The sequence below is a fragment of the Accipiter gentilis genome, chromosome 10, assembly GCF_929443795.1.
Source record: "Accipiter gentilis chromosome 10, bAccGen1.1, whole genome shotgun sequence".
NCBI lineage: Eukaryota > Metazoa > Chordata > Aves > Accipitriformes > Accipitridae > Astur > Astur gentilis.
In genome coordinates this window covers 6612250-6630652 of record NC_064889.1, presented here as the reverse complement: position 1 = coordinate 6630652, position 18403 = coordinate 6612250, and the positions used below count along the sequence as shown (strand labels likewise).

The following is an 18403-nucleotide window of genomic DNA, read 5'->3' as shown; positions in this document are numbered from 1 at the left end:
ACAAACTATCTGTTTAACTTATTTGAAAAGTTATATTCAAATTATAACATTTTTAAGAATTACTTCATTTGGCTAAGTTCAGTAAAAAGTATAGGCAAGAATTCCCTTCACTTTCTTCTACAAAACTTAAAGTTACATTTAAAAACTGACATTTCCTGCACATTCCTTAAAAATCTGAAAGACTACTCTAGACAAACACACTAAAGTTTTTGAAAGTATGACAAATATAGCAATAGTGTATTAACTAACTGATCACTGAGCAGAAAAGTTCTGTTGATTGAACTTCTGAACAAATCATTGTAAGTCTTTCTTCTAAGGGCTTTCAAGATGCTGTTTTCTTCCAGTGTATTTGCAAGATATTTCTGAAGTATGTACAGCACAATTTTCTCATTTGCCTATACAAAGGAGGTACACCTCATGCTTTCCCTTTTGGATAGTCTCTTCAGAAAGCTTTCTCAAATGCTTGTCTAGCGAGATAAATTGATGTTTTTGCTATGCTGTATAGAGAGGTGGGAGGCGACACATCTACCTTTGAAAAAGATGTTCTTACAGATTCTCCAGCTCACATCAGAGGGATGTGAGAAATTATGTTTAGTACTCTACACAGCAGTAGCAGAACCTCACTACATACGGGACTAGAAAGGATTCACTTGCAAAGCTGAACCATCTACTGTCTTAGAACAGTGAAGAAAACTGCCCACTACTCTAAGTGCATCAGCAGAACAAGAGATCATCGATGACATCTTTTCTTAAACATTTTTTCAAACTGCTTCAGCAAACTTGGAGAACTAGATTATCCTCACAGTCACTTGTATTGCAGCTAATTACGATAAGCATTATCTCCAAAGACTTGTCTGAACACGCTACATTTATATACACATTCCCTAATGCCAGGCTAGGGTGAGTTCTGAAATAATTAAGATTTTACTAATTGAACAATAAATTATGGTAGCCATGAACTGTGTCTCCAACATGTATTAGCTTAACAGCAAAAAATACATTCTACTTTAATAACTGTTTAAACAAACTGAAGGCACCTAAGAAATACCCTCTGCAAAAGAACAGATGTTAGAGGCCTAGTATACTATTTTTAACTTAATAGCAGTAGAGTTGTTCAGCTTCCTATAAGCTTGTCAAAACTAAATCAACTTGACCACTTCACACAGCTATGAAAACATTAACAACATTGCAAACTTGATTCACAACCTTTTTTATGCAACAGAACTGAAGTGCAGTGCACCAACACCTTAAGGCACAAGACTTCAATCTTGATGATCTTGCAGACTCAAGCTTTCCTAAGGTCAGTACCATAAGGCTAAAATGGAGTACTAAGAACGGACCACACAAAGCCAGTCTCACCAGTTCTTCCAGCCTCAGCAGAGTACCATTATCCTGGGCATTAAACAGGAATGGTTTGGATGAGCTTTCATAGCCAACTACTCTTACACAAAGTTCACCAGATAAGTTTTCAGGCCAAAATGGAAGACACTGTAAAACAAGAAATATGCATGACTTTAATAGTTCATGTATGTTCAATATAGTATGCCAGCAATAAAACAGTCTTGTGTGACTAAAACCATTTCCAATGCCTTAGTTCTTACCTCAGTATCGACTCTTGAACATCTCATCTACATTTCATAAATTACCTAAATTGAAGGACTTGATTAGTTTACCAACATACACAATCCAATGCTGTTCAAGTTGCCACAAGATGTGAAGTATCCACGTCATGCCATCACAAGTGACAGAGCTTCTATAAGAAAACTTCTTTTTCCTCAAGTGACAGCTAGAAACCAGTTGTTTGTCTACAGTAACATCCAAAGGAAAAAAAATCTCAAACATTACCTCTGAAGTCGAGATATAATTCCATTTATTAGTTGGAAAAGAACCATTAGGACCAATTTCTCCAACTTCTAGTTCCAAAGAAGATTTGTTTGCTATTGTGTAGAATGGAGTGAAGGTAACTATCCTGGTAAGATTAAAACTGCTCATTTTGATGCTAACTCCAACCTGTTGAACAACGACAATTTGAGCAAACAATCAACAACAAGCTTAAGAGAGAAGTCAGGATGGAAAAAAACCCCAACAAACCCTACATTACTGTAATTACAAAGGTTAGCATACAACACTCCTACTCTGAACACCTGTAATAAAAGAACCAAACAGCATGCAGTAAAATCAGGGAACTATGCAACACAATTAAAACAATGGTAAAGAGACAGTTTAGATGTACTGTTTTGCAGCTGTAGCATTTGTGAGGAAAATCCTATAGGAATCCCTCTACACTAAATGAGGACAACCTAAAATGATCGTATCATCAGAGATTAGTTTAAGAGTATATGGAAATACAACTCCCCACATATCTGCATATTATTATAAAATGTATTCTTTATTCTGATTAGTTGTGGAAATGTTGTTTTAGACAAGGCTGCTGAGCTGAGTGAAGATCTAAACATTTGCAAACATTTATGTACTTTGACTGTGAACTCCACTGTACGCGTTCACTATTGTATTTTTGAACAGCCTAGTACTACACATTTGTTAAAGTAATGACACATTTATTAATTACACTGGAACTTCTGTTGGTGAAACTATTTGTCACCAGATGCAGACCCGAATAGCTGGGGCATAGAAGTTATTACTCTAGATGTTAAATATTTCCATGATTTAAAAGCAGTGTAAGTAGTGAAACAATTAAGGAGAAGTAGGCAAGCCAAAAGAACCCCGAGAGCGCTCCACTAAACACAGAAACCTATCTTACCAGATAATCCATGTTATTAGCTGAACACCTGACACATCCATAGCTTCCTACAGTATCAAGGGAAAAGCTACTGGACCAAGTGCTAGTTGAAATACATAACTGGATCTACACACAAGAAAAGAAAAGAGAAAAGTAAAGTACTTCATAAATTCATTTTAATTCTAAAGTTCATGCATTAGGGAGTGCAATTATGTCATGTTGCAGTATAGAGATGACACTTAAGTGCTTTTAAAACCTTCTATGAGTTAAGATAAGCTTAAGCATGTAGTATCACTATTTGTACTCTGATTTATTAGTCTGTGCCTGAATTCTGGGAAAGATGTTACAGTAAAAGGTAGCAAAATAGTATAGCCCTAATTGACTCATGTTCATGACAGCACACATAGATGGGGAAAAAAGCTACAATTTTGTGGTGCGTCACAAACTTGAAGAGAGGAGAGGAAATAAACAAAAGACCTTGTCAAAAATGTTTCTTCAACCATTTCTTGAACTATTGTTAGGTGAAAAAAGAAATTTAAAAGTAAAGAAGGGCCACTTCAGAAAAAATCCTCTACTACAGTACTCTTCATTTGACCATGCAAATATCACACCAAAACAAAAACAGAACAAAAGAAATATGTTTAACATACCACAGAACATTTACATTGTGCATTTTAAGTATTAAATTAGCTAGCTGAGTAAAACACAAGTCTGTGATTTGTCTTCGTTCAGTGGAAAATGCCTGCACAGGAAGATTCAGAGCAGCCTTCCTTTTGTTTATAAAGGGAGTCCACACTCTGAATTTACATTAAATTCCCATCCCTGAGAAAACGGTTTTCTGGTAGGGCACCCACTGAATTTTCAGGACCTAACCGCTCTATACCATCACCCAGCTTCTAGCCGGGATGAAAGTTAGCCAATGGGATGCAGCGCAAGACCTGGAAAAAGTTGCAATAGACTTTTTGTCTACCTTCCCTCCCCTTCTACTTAGTCCAAAAAGTATAATTAACAAGAAGAAAGCAGCAGCCTATAGACTTAAATGCTATTAAATGCTACTAAAAATTTCTTAGACAAAATGTGTATGTGTTCCCCCCCGCTCCAGAACAGGATTTTAAAACACCACCACAACCACTGTCTAAAATAAGCATACCTTATTTTTACTAAAAATAGTTTTCTTTTTAAAGGAGAATAAAACAATATCTCTGTAGTCTGCCGGATGCTTCACATGAGTGTCTTCAGCTCGATACTGGAGAATACGGGAAGTCTTGTTGATTATCCAGTAAGGACTGAACACAGACAAGATCATACGGCTTCCAATTCGCCTGGTATGTATGTAAATATCCACTGTCATCACTGTCGCAGAATGGGATGTGAAACACACGCAAAAAAATTCAGGCATCCCATCATTAATTTTAAGATGCCCATTCCAGTCTTTGCCTTGATATTTTATCAACACAAGCTCCATTATTTCACCATTGATTCTTGAATGGAAAACATCTGCAGCACTCCCTTCCATCAACTCACGGGCTTCTGCTGTTCCCTGTAGCAAAATTAAGAGAGCCAAATTAAGTTTTTAATACATAAAATTTAGGTATTCAAAAACCAGGATTTTATCCTTCTCTTGCAGGATGCACATTTCAGATATTTCAATACCACATGTCCCAATGTCCAATCACTTTCATCTGAGCCTGATCCTATGAATAATTTGAGATCAATTGCACTTTTCTTACAGGACAGTAACGACTGCTTAATTCTCGATTTCAGGAAGGCAAACTAGTTCCAGTGTATCCCCTGACTCTGTTCCCTCCCTCCCTCCTCCATGATTTCAAATGGATTTTGGCAATGAGTTCTTATTCATATACTTACAATACTGAGTGCAACACTGAATTGGACTGTGCTGCAAACATACAGCCAGGACATTTCACATTAAAGAACACCAAAGGCAGAAAGCCGGCAGCTGTGCCATATTGTTTGGTAGCACAGCTTTCTTCAGGCAGTAACATCCCACAACAGCTTTCCTACTTTTTACTGAGAAACAGTGTATTTTACTATATTGAACAGTGAGTGGCCAGGCTTGATTAGTCAAGGGATGTGAAGACAATGAGCACATAACCGTCTACAGGTACAGTGACTTCAGAAATAGATTTGAATTACTAGTTTCTGGCACAGTGACTTCAGAAATAGATTTGAATTACTAGTTTCTGGCTCCTCAAATCAAGGTAATGGTACTCTGTTCTACATTCTGTCACTCTGAGTACTTAAGTACAATGAAGGTAAGGAAAACTGGAAATAATGCCATTAGGATGTTGGACAGAAGTGAAAGAAAGTTCTAAATGAATGCCACAGCCAGTTATGTAAGTAGGACAAAACGGAACAAACTAGGATGATAGTTCTAAATCCTTACACCTTTTCTATTTACTAAAATCACTCAGCTTTCGTGAAAACACTGAAAGAAGAGAAAAAAAGTCGGCACAGCATCCCACAAAGAAATCTTACAGTTTGTGCAAGGGAGACTTCACAATAGCCCTCAGTAAAAAATCAATGTCAGAATGGAGGGAAGTTGTTTTCTACATAGAAGAAAAGCTCCAGAAATTTTGGATGCTTTTTCTTATGCCTCTCCCTGTGAAATAAAAGATACCCTGCAAAACACACACAGGATCTCAGAAGAATGCAAAAGAGAAAGACCAATCCAGTACAGGATTCATATGTAAGGAGCAAGGCAGAACTGGCCACATATACCCAAACTAAAAACAATCCCCAAAACTCCCAGAATCAATGCATCAGCTGACTCACTCATTTACAATAGAAAATATAAAAAACAACATTCATTATTTTCCGCACTACATTCGCCTCCATGTCTAAGTAAATATAGTCTTACTTAAAATCAAGCAAAGGATTTACAAAAAAAACCCATAAAATAACTTACCTCAAGTAAATATCTCAAGGAGTATGGTAGAAGATTCCTCACAGTCAGTGTAGGGTAAAGGTGGATAATGTAGGCAGGATCCCACTCCCCTCCACAAGTTGAAATAAAATTTAGTTCATCAGGTACAGCTGTTGAGCTGACTATTAGAGGCAGGAAATTTGTCTCAGTGGCTGGGCACTGTAACAAGCACTTTACTTCATTGCTCCTATGTAGTTCTTCCCTCCAGGCAATGTAAGTTGTGGACTCTTTAAACTGACCTTCTAACATTCCTGTTGGTCGAACATATAGATGACACCTATGGGAAGACGACAGGTAATAGTACGCAATAGCTTTGCATTGACAGCTAACTTCACACATTTTAAAGTAAATGCAAACATTCTGAAGGGCTTTTGCAGCACACTACCTAATAAAGGTAGCATTTGGGGTTTTTAGCCCAGGCAGGAAGAGTTCCAAGTGCAAATTTAAGCTTCCACACCAATGCTGTATTTGTGCATCAGTCTCACAAAGATTAGCCCTACAGAACAGAAAAATTGTTACCTGTATGAATGTAAAGGAACATGAAATTCCTCTTCTGGCTTGGATATGCCAATTGGTTCCAGCGACTTGGAGTCTCTAGCCAGTTTATAGATCATAAATGGGATTGAGAAATGGTTCTTGATCTAGGATCAAAATGCATAACGTTCATTACATTTCTACAGTACAAATTTCTAAAGGAAGAAGTATGAATAGCAACAAGAAAAAACAACATCAGTAGATTTAATTAAAACTCCTCTGGAGAACAGACTTCTATGCATCTTAGTGAGAAATACAACTCTGAAGGAGAACAATGTGCAGGCATATGAGAAAACTACGTTACTTTTAAGTTCCATGAATTGAAAAACATGCTTAAAATGCTAAGTCACATAAAAAGTACATATTCCAACCTCAATGTTGAAGATTTAGAAATCCAAAAGTTAAAAGTAAAACCCAAATCCTTCATTTATCAGGAAGACACATACACAAAGAATACAGATAAAAACTCATGTAACAAATAGAGTAAAATACTTCATAATTTGCCTTTAAGTAACTTTTTGGAAGAGCATGATCTCAAAAAATGCATTAAGGAAGAAAAGCAAAGTCACTCAGAGAAGAGCACTGCTTTCAGGCTTTTGGTTTCTTTGGGTGTTTTTTTTTTACCTGCAGAGGAGATCGTACAGTAATAACTTTATTTCCTTCTGTAGCATCTATCTGTACAATGATCGAGTCTGAACAATCAACAAGAAGGTTTGTAATGTTGTACAGTCGTCGACCTGGTTTGGCTATGGGAACGTTAACCACTTCTTTATATCCTTGAAGTTCTAATCCATAAAAATATACAAAAGTCTTAATTAGGCAAAACAAATCACATTACCATTTTCTATTTGAACAATACTTTAGCTTCTTCCCTAAACCCCACAGCAACCAGGATCAAAGCACTCTCTGGCAAAACCACCTTGAAATGATATTTGAGCACCACTGAAAGAAAGCTTTAAGGTCGGAATACTCTTGAAGACCATAACTTTAGATCATGATTTATCCATAGCACAATAAATACACCAAACAGTAAACAAAGGTATTTATTGGGCGAGTTAACAAAATGCAACACGGAACATGATCTTTGTATTGTGGTCAAGTACTTCATATGGGATGGGATGGAAAGGAAAAAACCCAGAATATAATGTATTAGTAGTTATTACATCTTATTTTCCTAGGAGTATTTTCTGGCAAAGCTAAAAACACAGAAAAATCATAACTGCTCTCAAGTAACGGGGTAACTACGGAAAGCTGAATGGTATGAGAAATGAAGATTCTGTTTAACAGGAGTTGGAATCCACAGGCCTATGTCCCAGGGGTCTGTAAGACTGTCTATCAATGACTCTACTAGAATGTCTTCCATTTCTTCCAAAGAGGGAGAAAATATATTGTACTTCTCACTCTCTGAAAAACTGGAGAGAAGGAATTTTACATCTCTTTAAGAAATCCAGTAGCTGGTTTAATTGGGGTTTTTTTAATTGCCATCAGTATTCAAAATTAGTTTCAACACAATGCACTTCACCTGAATTTTGACCACACTGAATTTAACCATGTTGACTTCCTCAGGTTCCCATTTTCAACATGTCATAACACAGTGCTCCCTAGCGTAATACCTAAATTTAAAGAGAAGACGGAGCTTTCTTGTCGATACAATGCAGACAACTTTCCTCGTTGGGGCACTTCAAAACCAGAGTATTCCAGTTCCATGTTCTGACCAATTTCTACATCATTCATATTTTCTTTTTCAACTGAACCAGCTATCCGAAAATTGGAGCTAGGAAACACTTTGAAAGGAACACCTAGGGCATTTTTCACTATGAATGGTGCTGTCTCTTTAAAGGAATAGTCAAACGTGGATGCAGTCCCTTCTGAAAATGCCTGTAATTAACAAGATAAATAATAAGTCACACAAATAGCCACAATAAGATATATATAAAGGCTTTATAAGACAGTTCCCAGCAACTAGCATTTTACAGAAAGAAGAAAAAATATATATACCAATACCCATGCTTTGTATAGTAGTACTTCAGGGAACTCAAGGTTACTTCAAGAAAAATTCATTGTTATTCTGTGATTTGCAGCAAATGTTGATGCCATGATAAGCATTTATGCTCCTCATAGGAAATTTTTTACAGTTGTTGGGTTGTAAGAGAAAAATAACTTCTGGGACACGGAAGTCCCAAGCACATTCACCATGTATATACTTCATACTCAACCAAAAGTTATGCTTACAAACATTTCTTTGATTACACAAAAGCCATAGTAACTGACTGCCAATATAGACTTAGAGTACAAGCAAATACTTAGAGAACTGTTGCTCATTTAGAATTAAAAAAATAAATAGGCGTAACTCACATTTTGTAAAAATAGCTTGATTCGGTAACCAGAATTTCTTCCCCCTCCCCCCCCCCCCGTAAAAAAGGGGGAGAATAAAAGCCTAGGATGTTCATAAGTACACTTACTATCACAAGAAAAACAGGGAAAAAATATTTTTAACGTACGGGACATTACACTTCTACAGTTTGAAGGACAATCCTAAAATGCACACTTTTCTTAGTATTCTATTAAGTAGATAAAATAGAAGGGAAGTAAATTTCTCCTTTAATATTTCAGAAGTATTGTAGGAAATAGCTGTATTTATTGGAGAGTTTTATTTTCATTCAGCCTGCTTGTAGGCTTAAGTCCTGCATAAGCACATTTGTTCTTTTAACACAGAAATAGCTTCTTTCAAAAGCTAGCACCACCTTTTTGTTAACTCTAAAGGACTAATCAGAGTAAAACTCCTCAGCCCTGCTAGGTAACATTTGTCAGGGCTGCAGAACAGTCATTGGCTTGTGACTGGCAGCACAGAAAGTTCTTTAAAAATAAAATCAGAACTTCCTACAGAACCACATAATTTGGCACCGTTTGCCTGTTAGGACTACCTTGGCTAAATTACTGAAAACAGCAAGACAACATTTGGATATTGTTATATTCATTGTATCCTTCGAAGAAATGTTAACTGCAGTTTGTGGCTCAGGAAGAACAATGAAATCATCCCCAGGCATCAAACTTCTCTCTTGGACAGGGTTAGTCTTCATCTAGAACAAAAATTTCATTAGGCAATTATGAATATGTAGATTACTTTCTCCTATGTTAAAACAAGAAAAAACTTGACCTACATCTGACACTTTCACCAAGCAAAGGAAAACCTGCTTTACCTTGTACATCTCGGACACTTTACACAGACTTTTTATACCAACATTGAAGGCAAGCAAATTATCTTCCTTCCTCCCTGCATGTGTGGTTACATGCTACATTTTCCCATGCACTCGACAATTAACATGATTCAGAAAAGCCTTGAGATGTCTAAAGATTGATTTTTTTTTTCCATGTGAAATTGCTTAGCTCCCTCAAAGCAATAACATTCAAAAGGTCAATGTTCCGTCACACAAAACTTAAGAAATAGCTGTCTATTCAAACTATTTCACATAGTTTCAAGTATGTTCACATACTTCCAGCTTTAAACTCCATTGCTTCTTTCCTCCTTCAATACGTTCAATAAGCGGCTCCCACACTGCATAGGTTTCATTGTAATAATGAATCTAAAGACAGAATCAAAATTAAGTAAGGCATCTAAAAACAAAGGACTGACTTTCTTCCAATAGCATTTAGTACGAAAAACATTAGTAAGAAAACAATCAATCTTCATTTCACATTTTGGAGGTCTAGCATTGCCTTCTAATGGTTTCAAAAATTAATACACAGAAGTGTAATATATCGTACCTTTTTCCTAAGTAACATTGTTTTTGAAGAACCGACTACCTGGCTTGCTTTTAGAGCAGCCAGACAGCCTGGTAGATCCATATCTTTTTAACATCTTAATTTAATATAATGCAGTCTCTAACCTCTCCTACACTGTTTGAGAGAATGTCTTTGAGATCAGAACTGCCACAGAAAATGCCACAAGTACCTCACTGTACTATGAAATAACAACTAGTATGAGCAAACTTTAGTCTGAATCTGGTCCACTGGGACAATTCATCTAACTCATAGCCTACACCAAGTTTTCACTTCCCTTCAGCCACTGTAAATCTGAATAGCAGTTGTGGACCAAATAGTTCTGAATGCTCCCTTTTCAGCTGTCTTCCTCATCCCTCCCCACTTCCAGAACCACAGTGCCTTCCCCCAGTTATATATGATCTTCTGTACTCCATTATGATATGCACAGATAGCAATAATAGGTGGCTACTTGTATATTCAGTACAGAATGGAGTATGAGGCACATCTGGTAAGCTGACGAAATATGACTCAGATGTAGTTAACCTATTGCACAGAGCATCTGGTTGTATGAAATTTTAACATGTTGCCTCCATAGGAGACTTATACTACCTGGGAATTTACCGTATCTCAGGGAAAAGGGTTGCAATAGGGGGCAAAACAAATACGGTGTGATTACAATCCAAGATGCAGAGAAGATATTGAGACATAAGTTCAATCTTATCAATAAACATAATGCTAGAGAAACACAAAAAGGTGGGCAGTAAGAGTTAAATGTGAATATTCAACTAAGACAAGCTCATTGTTCATACAGCAAGAAGTGAATACGCACAAATAGAGAAATAGAGAGGACTAGATTATTCCACAGTAGCAATTGCCATTAAAATCTACTATTGATTGCAAAGTTTCTGTAAAAACCACATTATGCTTAGTCATACTGACTACTAAAAAAATCCTAAGAGCATTACTGTTTAAGCCTAATAATAATTTAGCACATAGAAAGTGTACTGAAAAGTTACTCGAACAATATGAAGTGTGCAGAAGTGTTTTAAACTGCTAACAATTTGATTCTACATACCTCCAGTGACATATCAGCAGTGACCTCCATCAGCGAGGACCAGTTTTTAAGGACACCTGAAAACACAGATTCTACTAACAATAAAGGGACAGTACGATGTCCCAGACCACATTCCAAAGTGATCTGAACTGATTTCACTACAATGTCAAATTTCTCTTGTTTCAGAATATGTTCACGGTCCTTAAAAGTTTCTGTTGCTTCTGTGGCTACATCAACACCAAGAAACCAAGCACTGCACTGATCTATAGGCTTCACTTGCCACAAATTCTCAGAAACTTCAGTTGCTGCTCCAGAATCCTCCTCTGCTGTTTTGGGTTTTATGGCAGCCATAATGGTCATCACAGTATTCAGAATTATTGGTGAGATCTTGAACAAAGAAAAAAAATCCTTTATAGCTCAAAACATTTTAAAACTGATTAACATAAAATATACATGATAAATGGAAATGGCAAATAACTCTTGGGTTTTTCATACAGGTACACAGCATTAAAGACCCTTATAAGAGGTGTAACTTAAATCCCAAGATAAAGAAACACAATCCATTTGTGGATCTCCTCTTGTTTTCCTTTCCTGCAAAATTTCCCAATTCCTCCCTCACAATCCCACAGGCTCAAGAACAAAATTCTCACACTGGAATTTCACTTCTACAGATATGCGGTACTCCTAAAACAGCAGTCAATATCAACATTTTCCCTACTACATTGTAAAATATGAACTTATTTTTAAGATCTTTGAGGTGTTCAGAAAAGCATGTTTGCAGAGTTATGTACACCACCACTTCAATTAACAGTACAGTACATTTGTCAAAAGCTTTATGCTTTCGAAACAATGTACTACTATTGCTTACACTCTAAGCCTTCACCACTGACCACCTTTTCAGATCACATATGCAAATTTGTGAACATTTTATAGGAGAATCAGCAAATTACATTCAGAAAGACCTTTACTACAAACACAATTAACCTATTAAGAACAAGGTATTTCACATTGTGTATCATTCTGCAAATCATGTTTTAACAGCCTTAAATTTACATGCACTTGTACGTATGCTCCTGCTTATAAGTCTCTCTGAAGAGAGAAATTGTGATGGTGGCGGCAGGGGGAAGGGTTGTTTCATAAATTTGGAATAAACTTATAGGAGAAATCCTAGTATCTGAAGTATTTAAATTAGTTCTTTTTTGCCAAGAGATTGCCAAAACAAGGAACATGCAATGTTTTTTTCCAACACAGCTCTAAAATGGATAAATGCCTATTTCTGGAATTGAACTAATGGGGAAAATGGAAATTTTAAATAGCAATAAGTAAATTAAAATACCTAAGCTAAAGCTGGAGAAACACACCTGTTCTTTCAAAGACAGTTTTAATAATCTTACCTTTATAGTAAGTTCTTCTATTGTTACTACCACAGTTTGTAACCCTGAGACGTGCATCATATTTTCCATGACCAAAGAACATGGCCGTAACACCTGAGTGAAAAATATAGTTTGATTATTAAGGTAACTCCTGGAATCTACACTTTTCAAATGGTCTTGTACTTTTTAATCCCGTAGGCCAAAGGGATGCTGATCCCATAAAATAACAACACATTTCAGAGTAACAGCATTCTTTCCATAGCATTACTGTGCTTCATTCCAGCATCCAAATTTGCACAAGAGCAATTTTGTACTGGAAGATTAGAAGTTAGTGAAACAAAAGCTCTTGACATAAAGCTTAAAAACCAAACAAAACAAAAACCCAACACACACACGGACTAATGATATAGTTTAAAAAGCCCTGAATCCTTAAGAAAACTAAATGCTTAAGGAAAGATACCATATGCGAGATGAACCACACAGGCCACCCTTGTGGTTCAATGCTCCCTGCCAGGAGTATGTAGATGAAGTTCCAGACAATATGTTAATCAGCATACTCTACTACAAGTAAACTGACAGGCAGTAAACAAAGTTGCAGAGAAGTATTCTTAGTCTTCAAAACCCCTCATACAATTTCTTCACTAAGAAACTTTTAATTTAATTTACAAATGCACTACACAGATTTTAGACAGAGCTCTATGTGATGAAGTCTTGCACCTACTTAAAAGAGAATCTTAAAAGATTCTCCTTTAAACGGCATACCACAGATGCCCAGTCCCCTCCTATCTTCATAATAATCAATATGAAAACTGGATTTTCTGAGTGCTATGGATATGCCAACTAAAGGACACACCTGCCAACAGTTCTCATTACTTTTTTCATTACGAAAAACAAGTGTTCTTACCGTAGTAACACTCTTGTCTTGTTTTTCTTTGAGAAAGGCACAGGCCAACACTTTGAAGCCCTTCACTTGAGCAGTCATCCTTTGTGCAATCTTTCCAGATGTCAGAGAAAAGTCACATTGGAAGGAAACTTTTAAGGCAGGGGCATCAGCATTGGTCAAATTAGCTACAAATACTATTTCTGGATCCATGATCACAGCTTTTACTGTCATATTTGGTCGTACAGATATTTCTGTGAAAATAAGTGAAAAAACCTTGAATATAAAAGGTTTGAAAGCATTATTATGTACATAATACCTAAACAAAGCATAAAAATTGCTACATAATTTTAGAGGTACAAATTTAACAAAAAATGTCTCAATTTTTACAGGAATACTTTGCTGAAACTGAATATCACAGTGTCCACAAATCAGCAGCAAACTGGTCAGAAGTTTCATTTTGAAGAAATTTTTTGTTTCAATATGGTAAAAAGACAGTATTAGCTCTACAAACTGTAGTCAACCTAAGCACTGGCTCTACAAAGCTGGATGGTGCATTTCTTCCCCCTCTCTGGGATGATCTATGAACTCGGGAAGTCTCACTAGGCCTTAGCATAAGTGTAATGAGTTGGGAAGTTTAGCATCCCTTGACTGTACCAGGAACTCTTGCATGGCTAAGACAGGGAGCTGCATTTACTGTACCAATGACTCCTGTTGCCTGGTAGAGGCTGGCGATGGGAATAGGGAAAAATCAGTCATTTCCTGACAGCTTTGGGATATATCTCAGCCCTCTCCTGACAGCCTTGGAACATCCCGTATCTGAATCTTAAGTCATTCTCTGACAGACTTGGAGCCTTCCTTATCTGAATCGTAACTCACGTGAAACAGTACCAGTGCTACTGTAATCCCAGTAATTTGCTGATGACTAAAGCCAATCATCTTGCAAAACTATAAACAGCGGTACTAAGTGAGACCCTTTGAGCTCTCCTGGACAGCAGCAGGCTGCGACCAGCATCTCCCTCCGAGTGGGATGCCTCTCAGAGCTCACATACTCTTCAGCTGCGAAGATCAGAGGTCTGATGCTGAAAGCCAACAAGACTCAGGCTGAGACTCTTCGCTCCTTGAGGCTCAACCCTTCACCAGTTGAGAAAGATGTTGAAGCATTTGACATGAATATTTTCACTGCTGTCTCTTTTATTTGCTTATGTATTATATCTCAATGTCTTTCTGCATGTGTGTGTGTACTAACCCAAATATTCTATAGCAAGTATATTACAAATATTGCTTTTCAATTCTATACTTAAAACACTGTCATGAACATCATTCAACTGTGAAAGAATCTCAGGCCACTATTATACTTATAATCCCTTTAGATATAAACCATTGACCAAGTCTGGGACTAGGAGTTGATCCAGCTGCACCTAAACTCCAACCTTGTGACTCAACAGGAGGGTCTCCCCAACCTTTTCACATTCCCGATATCTGTACAGATCACGAGAAATCAATTACAATTCAATTTCCCTTTATATGTTTCTCTTTTACCCTATTGCATCTTCAGTCTCTGTATACGTAATTTTAATTTGATTCTAACTTTATTTTTCTGTGTACGTTTTATCCAGGTATTAAGCAACAAAGTGAACTTTGCCATTGAGTAATTCTGATGAGACTGAGCAGATCCACCTGGGACAAAGCTCACAGTTGTGCTCTATGAGGCACAACAACACATCAGGTCAATCTGGTAGCAAACAGGGCACCTTAGTTCAGTTATTTCCTCCATTTGCTAGTGGTAAGTGGGACCCCAGGCCAAGTCTTTATGGCTTCCTTCTAATATTCTTAGTACTTCTGTTGTTCCCATGCCATTAACTAACAGGTGATTGCTATCCGACAGATTGCTCCGACACTTTTCCTTCCTTTGCATGATCTAAAGAGAAGTTGATGACAGGTCAATCAGCAATGTCAATGCTCAGCTCTGTTCATGAAGAAAGTCATACTTTTATAAATTCCTATTAGATCATGTTTGCTAATACCCTTGAAAGTGATTTTTTAAGCAGTCCAAAACACTCCATTTTGCAACAAAAGCCAAGTTGGAAATAGTTATCTTCTATCTCAATACACAAGGTAACTTACTACTTTAGAGTGAAGATTTACCAATTGAAACCAAATTAGCAATATACAATTTCTTGTCTGAATATCCACTCATTCTCCAAACAGAAGGAGAGAATTGTATTATATTTATCTCAGTTAAAAGCAAGACTCTCTAACCTAGTGATGGATCAAGTCACTTTGGTTCTCAACGATAGGCAGTATAGTGGCGTGTGACCCTCCTGCACACTAGGACTTATTACCTGGGTTACTTGCACCCAACGCTTGCTAGAGATTATCAGAATATCACACCTATGCAATGGAACAGGTGCCAAGCTGAGGCTTGGTGCACTACAGGAAAAGCAAAGAAAGCTAGATATCACGGGTTGCAGCCAGCAACGTATTTGGGTAGTCCTGAGCAGCCCTTTCAAGTGCCATTTTTCTGGAGCGTGTACCGTCCCTCCCTCATCACAGGACTCGTGCATATCTCCAACAAGGGAAGAGGAGAGGAAGTGAACTGCCGACGTCACTAGGGCAATTCACAAAACCTAAGGCTCACTCCTAACACTCTGCCAAATTGCACAAAAGAAAGGGAAGGCTGTTGGGAACTAGCTAGACAACACAACCCACAGATTAGTTCTGACCACAACTCAGGCAAGCCTAGAAATCACTTAAGACCAAATTAAAAAAAAAAAAAAAAAAAAAACAAACAAACAAAACCAAACAAAAACCAAAACTCAGAAATGGTCTTTCTCGCCCTTGTTTCACAGTGCTTTACCTTCGGTCTTCAACCAAAGAGGAAAGCTGTTCAGCAAAAATTTAGTTTTCCATAACTGAACTGAAATAATAACCTACAGTTTCAAAATACACAACTTGCAAAAGTAAGGGTAAGACATTGTTCACCACCCAGCTTCAACGAGTAAGTTGCTTTTTTTACTTCCTTAACTATTATCTACATGGTGCTTTTTTACCCTAAGGATGCTTCCTTTGCGATATTACATGGGTAAAAATCCTGTTTAGCATAATGATTTTCAATATTTAGCTCTGCTGGAGAGCACAACTCCACTACTCAACACAGCAGTTCTAGAACTACTACTGCTTACAACAATTTATGGTATCAGTGGCCAATTTACACACTGTGAAGAATAAACTCATTTCTTAAGTCTGATAGCAAGATAGCATCTTGAAAACTTTCAGATGATTTATTTTCAGTTTGAAGTCTGTAAAGAAGGGGACTGGGGGTGGGGGTTGGAAATCAGTTTTACAGACCTGTTTCTGGCTTGGATTTCCCAGAAGCAACATGCTTTAATTGGAACTGTGCAGATCTTTCAGTTGAGGATGCTGGCACTGAGTTAATGAAAAAATCTGCTACTATCAACAAAAACTCCACACTGGCACATATGTACAGCTTGTCCAGGACAGCAACGACTTCAGTTCCATTTTTATCCTGCTTATAGCTTATATCTATCATAGAACTGCCATTTGTGTCATCTTTCTTGTCTATCATTCTGGAAAAAAGTTTAATAAGAAATGTTTCAAACATCATAACACATAGATATAGAAAAACAAGGTTGCGTAAACAGTGCCTTTTTTTCTCCCCATGCCACTTATTTATAAGAATTACAACATAAGCAATCAGTGTTTCCTCCTGAAATGAGAGGGTATAGACTTCTCTAACAGAAGAGTAATTTCAATTTAAAGTTGGTGTGCTACAGTTTTGGAACTACATATGTGGCGTGTAACTATCAGACTAAAGTTTCAGTGGATAGAACTCTCTAGCTGAGGCTGGTTGTTCTCTGCTCAGCTGTTCTACACAGTTTACTGTAATACTCAAGCCTCCCAGATTTTTGCAGAGCCTGGGAAATCAACATATAAAAGAAGAAACTTGCTTACCATTATTAAAATTAAATCATTCATTGCTTTAGTGCGCAGTCTGACAGGCAACAACTGACAGCCCTACTAAGTTTTATCAATCCCGCGTGAAACAAAGTATAGAATAAGGAAACAGTCTTCCTCACAAGTTGCATGGAGGTTTTTAATTTCTGATGCACTCAAACTTACCTTGCAGTCACATTCTGAATTCCTTCTCTGAGATCATCCAGGGTACATGCCTTGAGTTTAACATTAATATCCACTGAGCCATCTGAAAACATCTTCCCTGATGATGCCATTAGATGCAGTCGGAGTTCACCAAGGCATAATTTGTCGCTATGCAGCGAAATCAGAGACTTCTACATAACAAGAAACAGCAGGAGTAGTTATCACAGAACAAAGTAATAAGCATGTTTCCCTTGCTGCTAGCTACATGCATTTTGATTCATGAACTGAAGGATCTGATTAGCCTGTTGCTGTCATCAGTCCTCCAATCATACAAATTGGTCCAAGAAACTCACTGAGAAAACAGAAAAAACACAGTTGGGTTGTAGTAAAGTTGTTTATTCACCACATTTCTTGCAGTTGTTCAGAATGCGTGACCAAAAGATAATCTACCTGAACTCTGAAGCTCCCAGCAGAGGACCCCTCTGCTCCCATCACGCTAACTCATTTACAACCAGAACCTTAGCAGTAAGCAGAATGGATATGAAGAAATTAAAATAAAATCCCATTAGAGTGTGTTTCTTCCTCGTGATGCTCATTTCACAAGAATTTCTTTAAATTATACACCCCTCATACAAAAAGCACCATAAATTCCTGCATTGTAGTTATTATAAATGCAAAGCTACCACATATTCATTATATACCAAGACTTCAACAGCAAGTGCCCTCACATCTGGACAAAGCATATTAAGTCATAAAAACAAAGCAATGTTGCACATCTTTCTCTTCCATTTTCAGCATAGGAATGATGTTAATTACTGCTCACACTCAGGGATACGTAGGAGCGAAGTATGGGCCATGTGCATCTTGGATCTGCTTACTAACTATATAGGCACCGTGTATAGAACTAGCATCATCTAGCCTAGCAATTCCTGCCTTTCAAATTTGCATTTTTATTTTGTATAACTGGAATCAAGGCTTGAATAAACAAATCAAA

General features: G+C 37.2%; 1 protein-coding gene across 6 annotated transcripts in view; it reads right to left on the bottom strand.

Annotated features, from left to right (window-relative positions):
* The window catches only part of VPS13C (vacuolar protein sorting 13 homolog C), a 104576-nt gene that overhangs the window by 28170 nt on the left and 58003 nt on the right, over positions 1–18403 (bottom strand). For all 6 annotated transcript variants that reach the window (XM_049811843.1, XM_049811841.1, XM_049811842.1 and 3 more), the window contains 15 exons: positions 17431–17600; positions 16639–16877; positions 13312–13541; positions 12429–12521; positions 11056–11421; positions 9713–9802; positions 9143–9298; positions 7832–8096; positions 6843–7003; positions 6204–6325; positions 5667–5961; positions 3891–4280; positions 2762–2866; positions 1846–2010; positions 1360–1488 (listed from right to left, as the gene is read on the bottom strand). In XM_049811843.1, the coding sequence (XP_049667800.1) occupies positions 1360–1488; positions 1846–2010; positions 2762–2866; positions 3891–4280; positions 5667–5961; positions 6204–6325; positions 6843–7003; positions 7832–8096; positions 9143–9298; positions 9713–9802; positions 11056–11421; positions 12429–12521; positions 13312–13541; positions 16639–16877; positions 17431–17600 (2976 nt within the window). The remainder of the gene's footprint in view (positions 1–1359; positions 1489–1845; positions 2011–2761; positions 2867–3890; positions 4281–5666; positions 5962–6203; positions 6326–6842; positions 7004–7831; positions 8097–9142; positions 9299–9712; positions 9803–11055; positions 11422–12428; positions 12522–13311; positions 13542–16638; positions 16878–17430; positions 17601–18403) is intronic.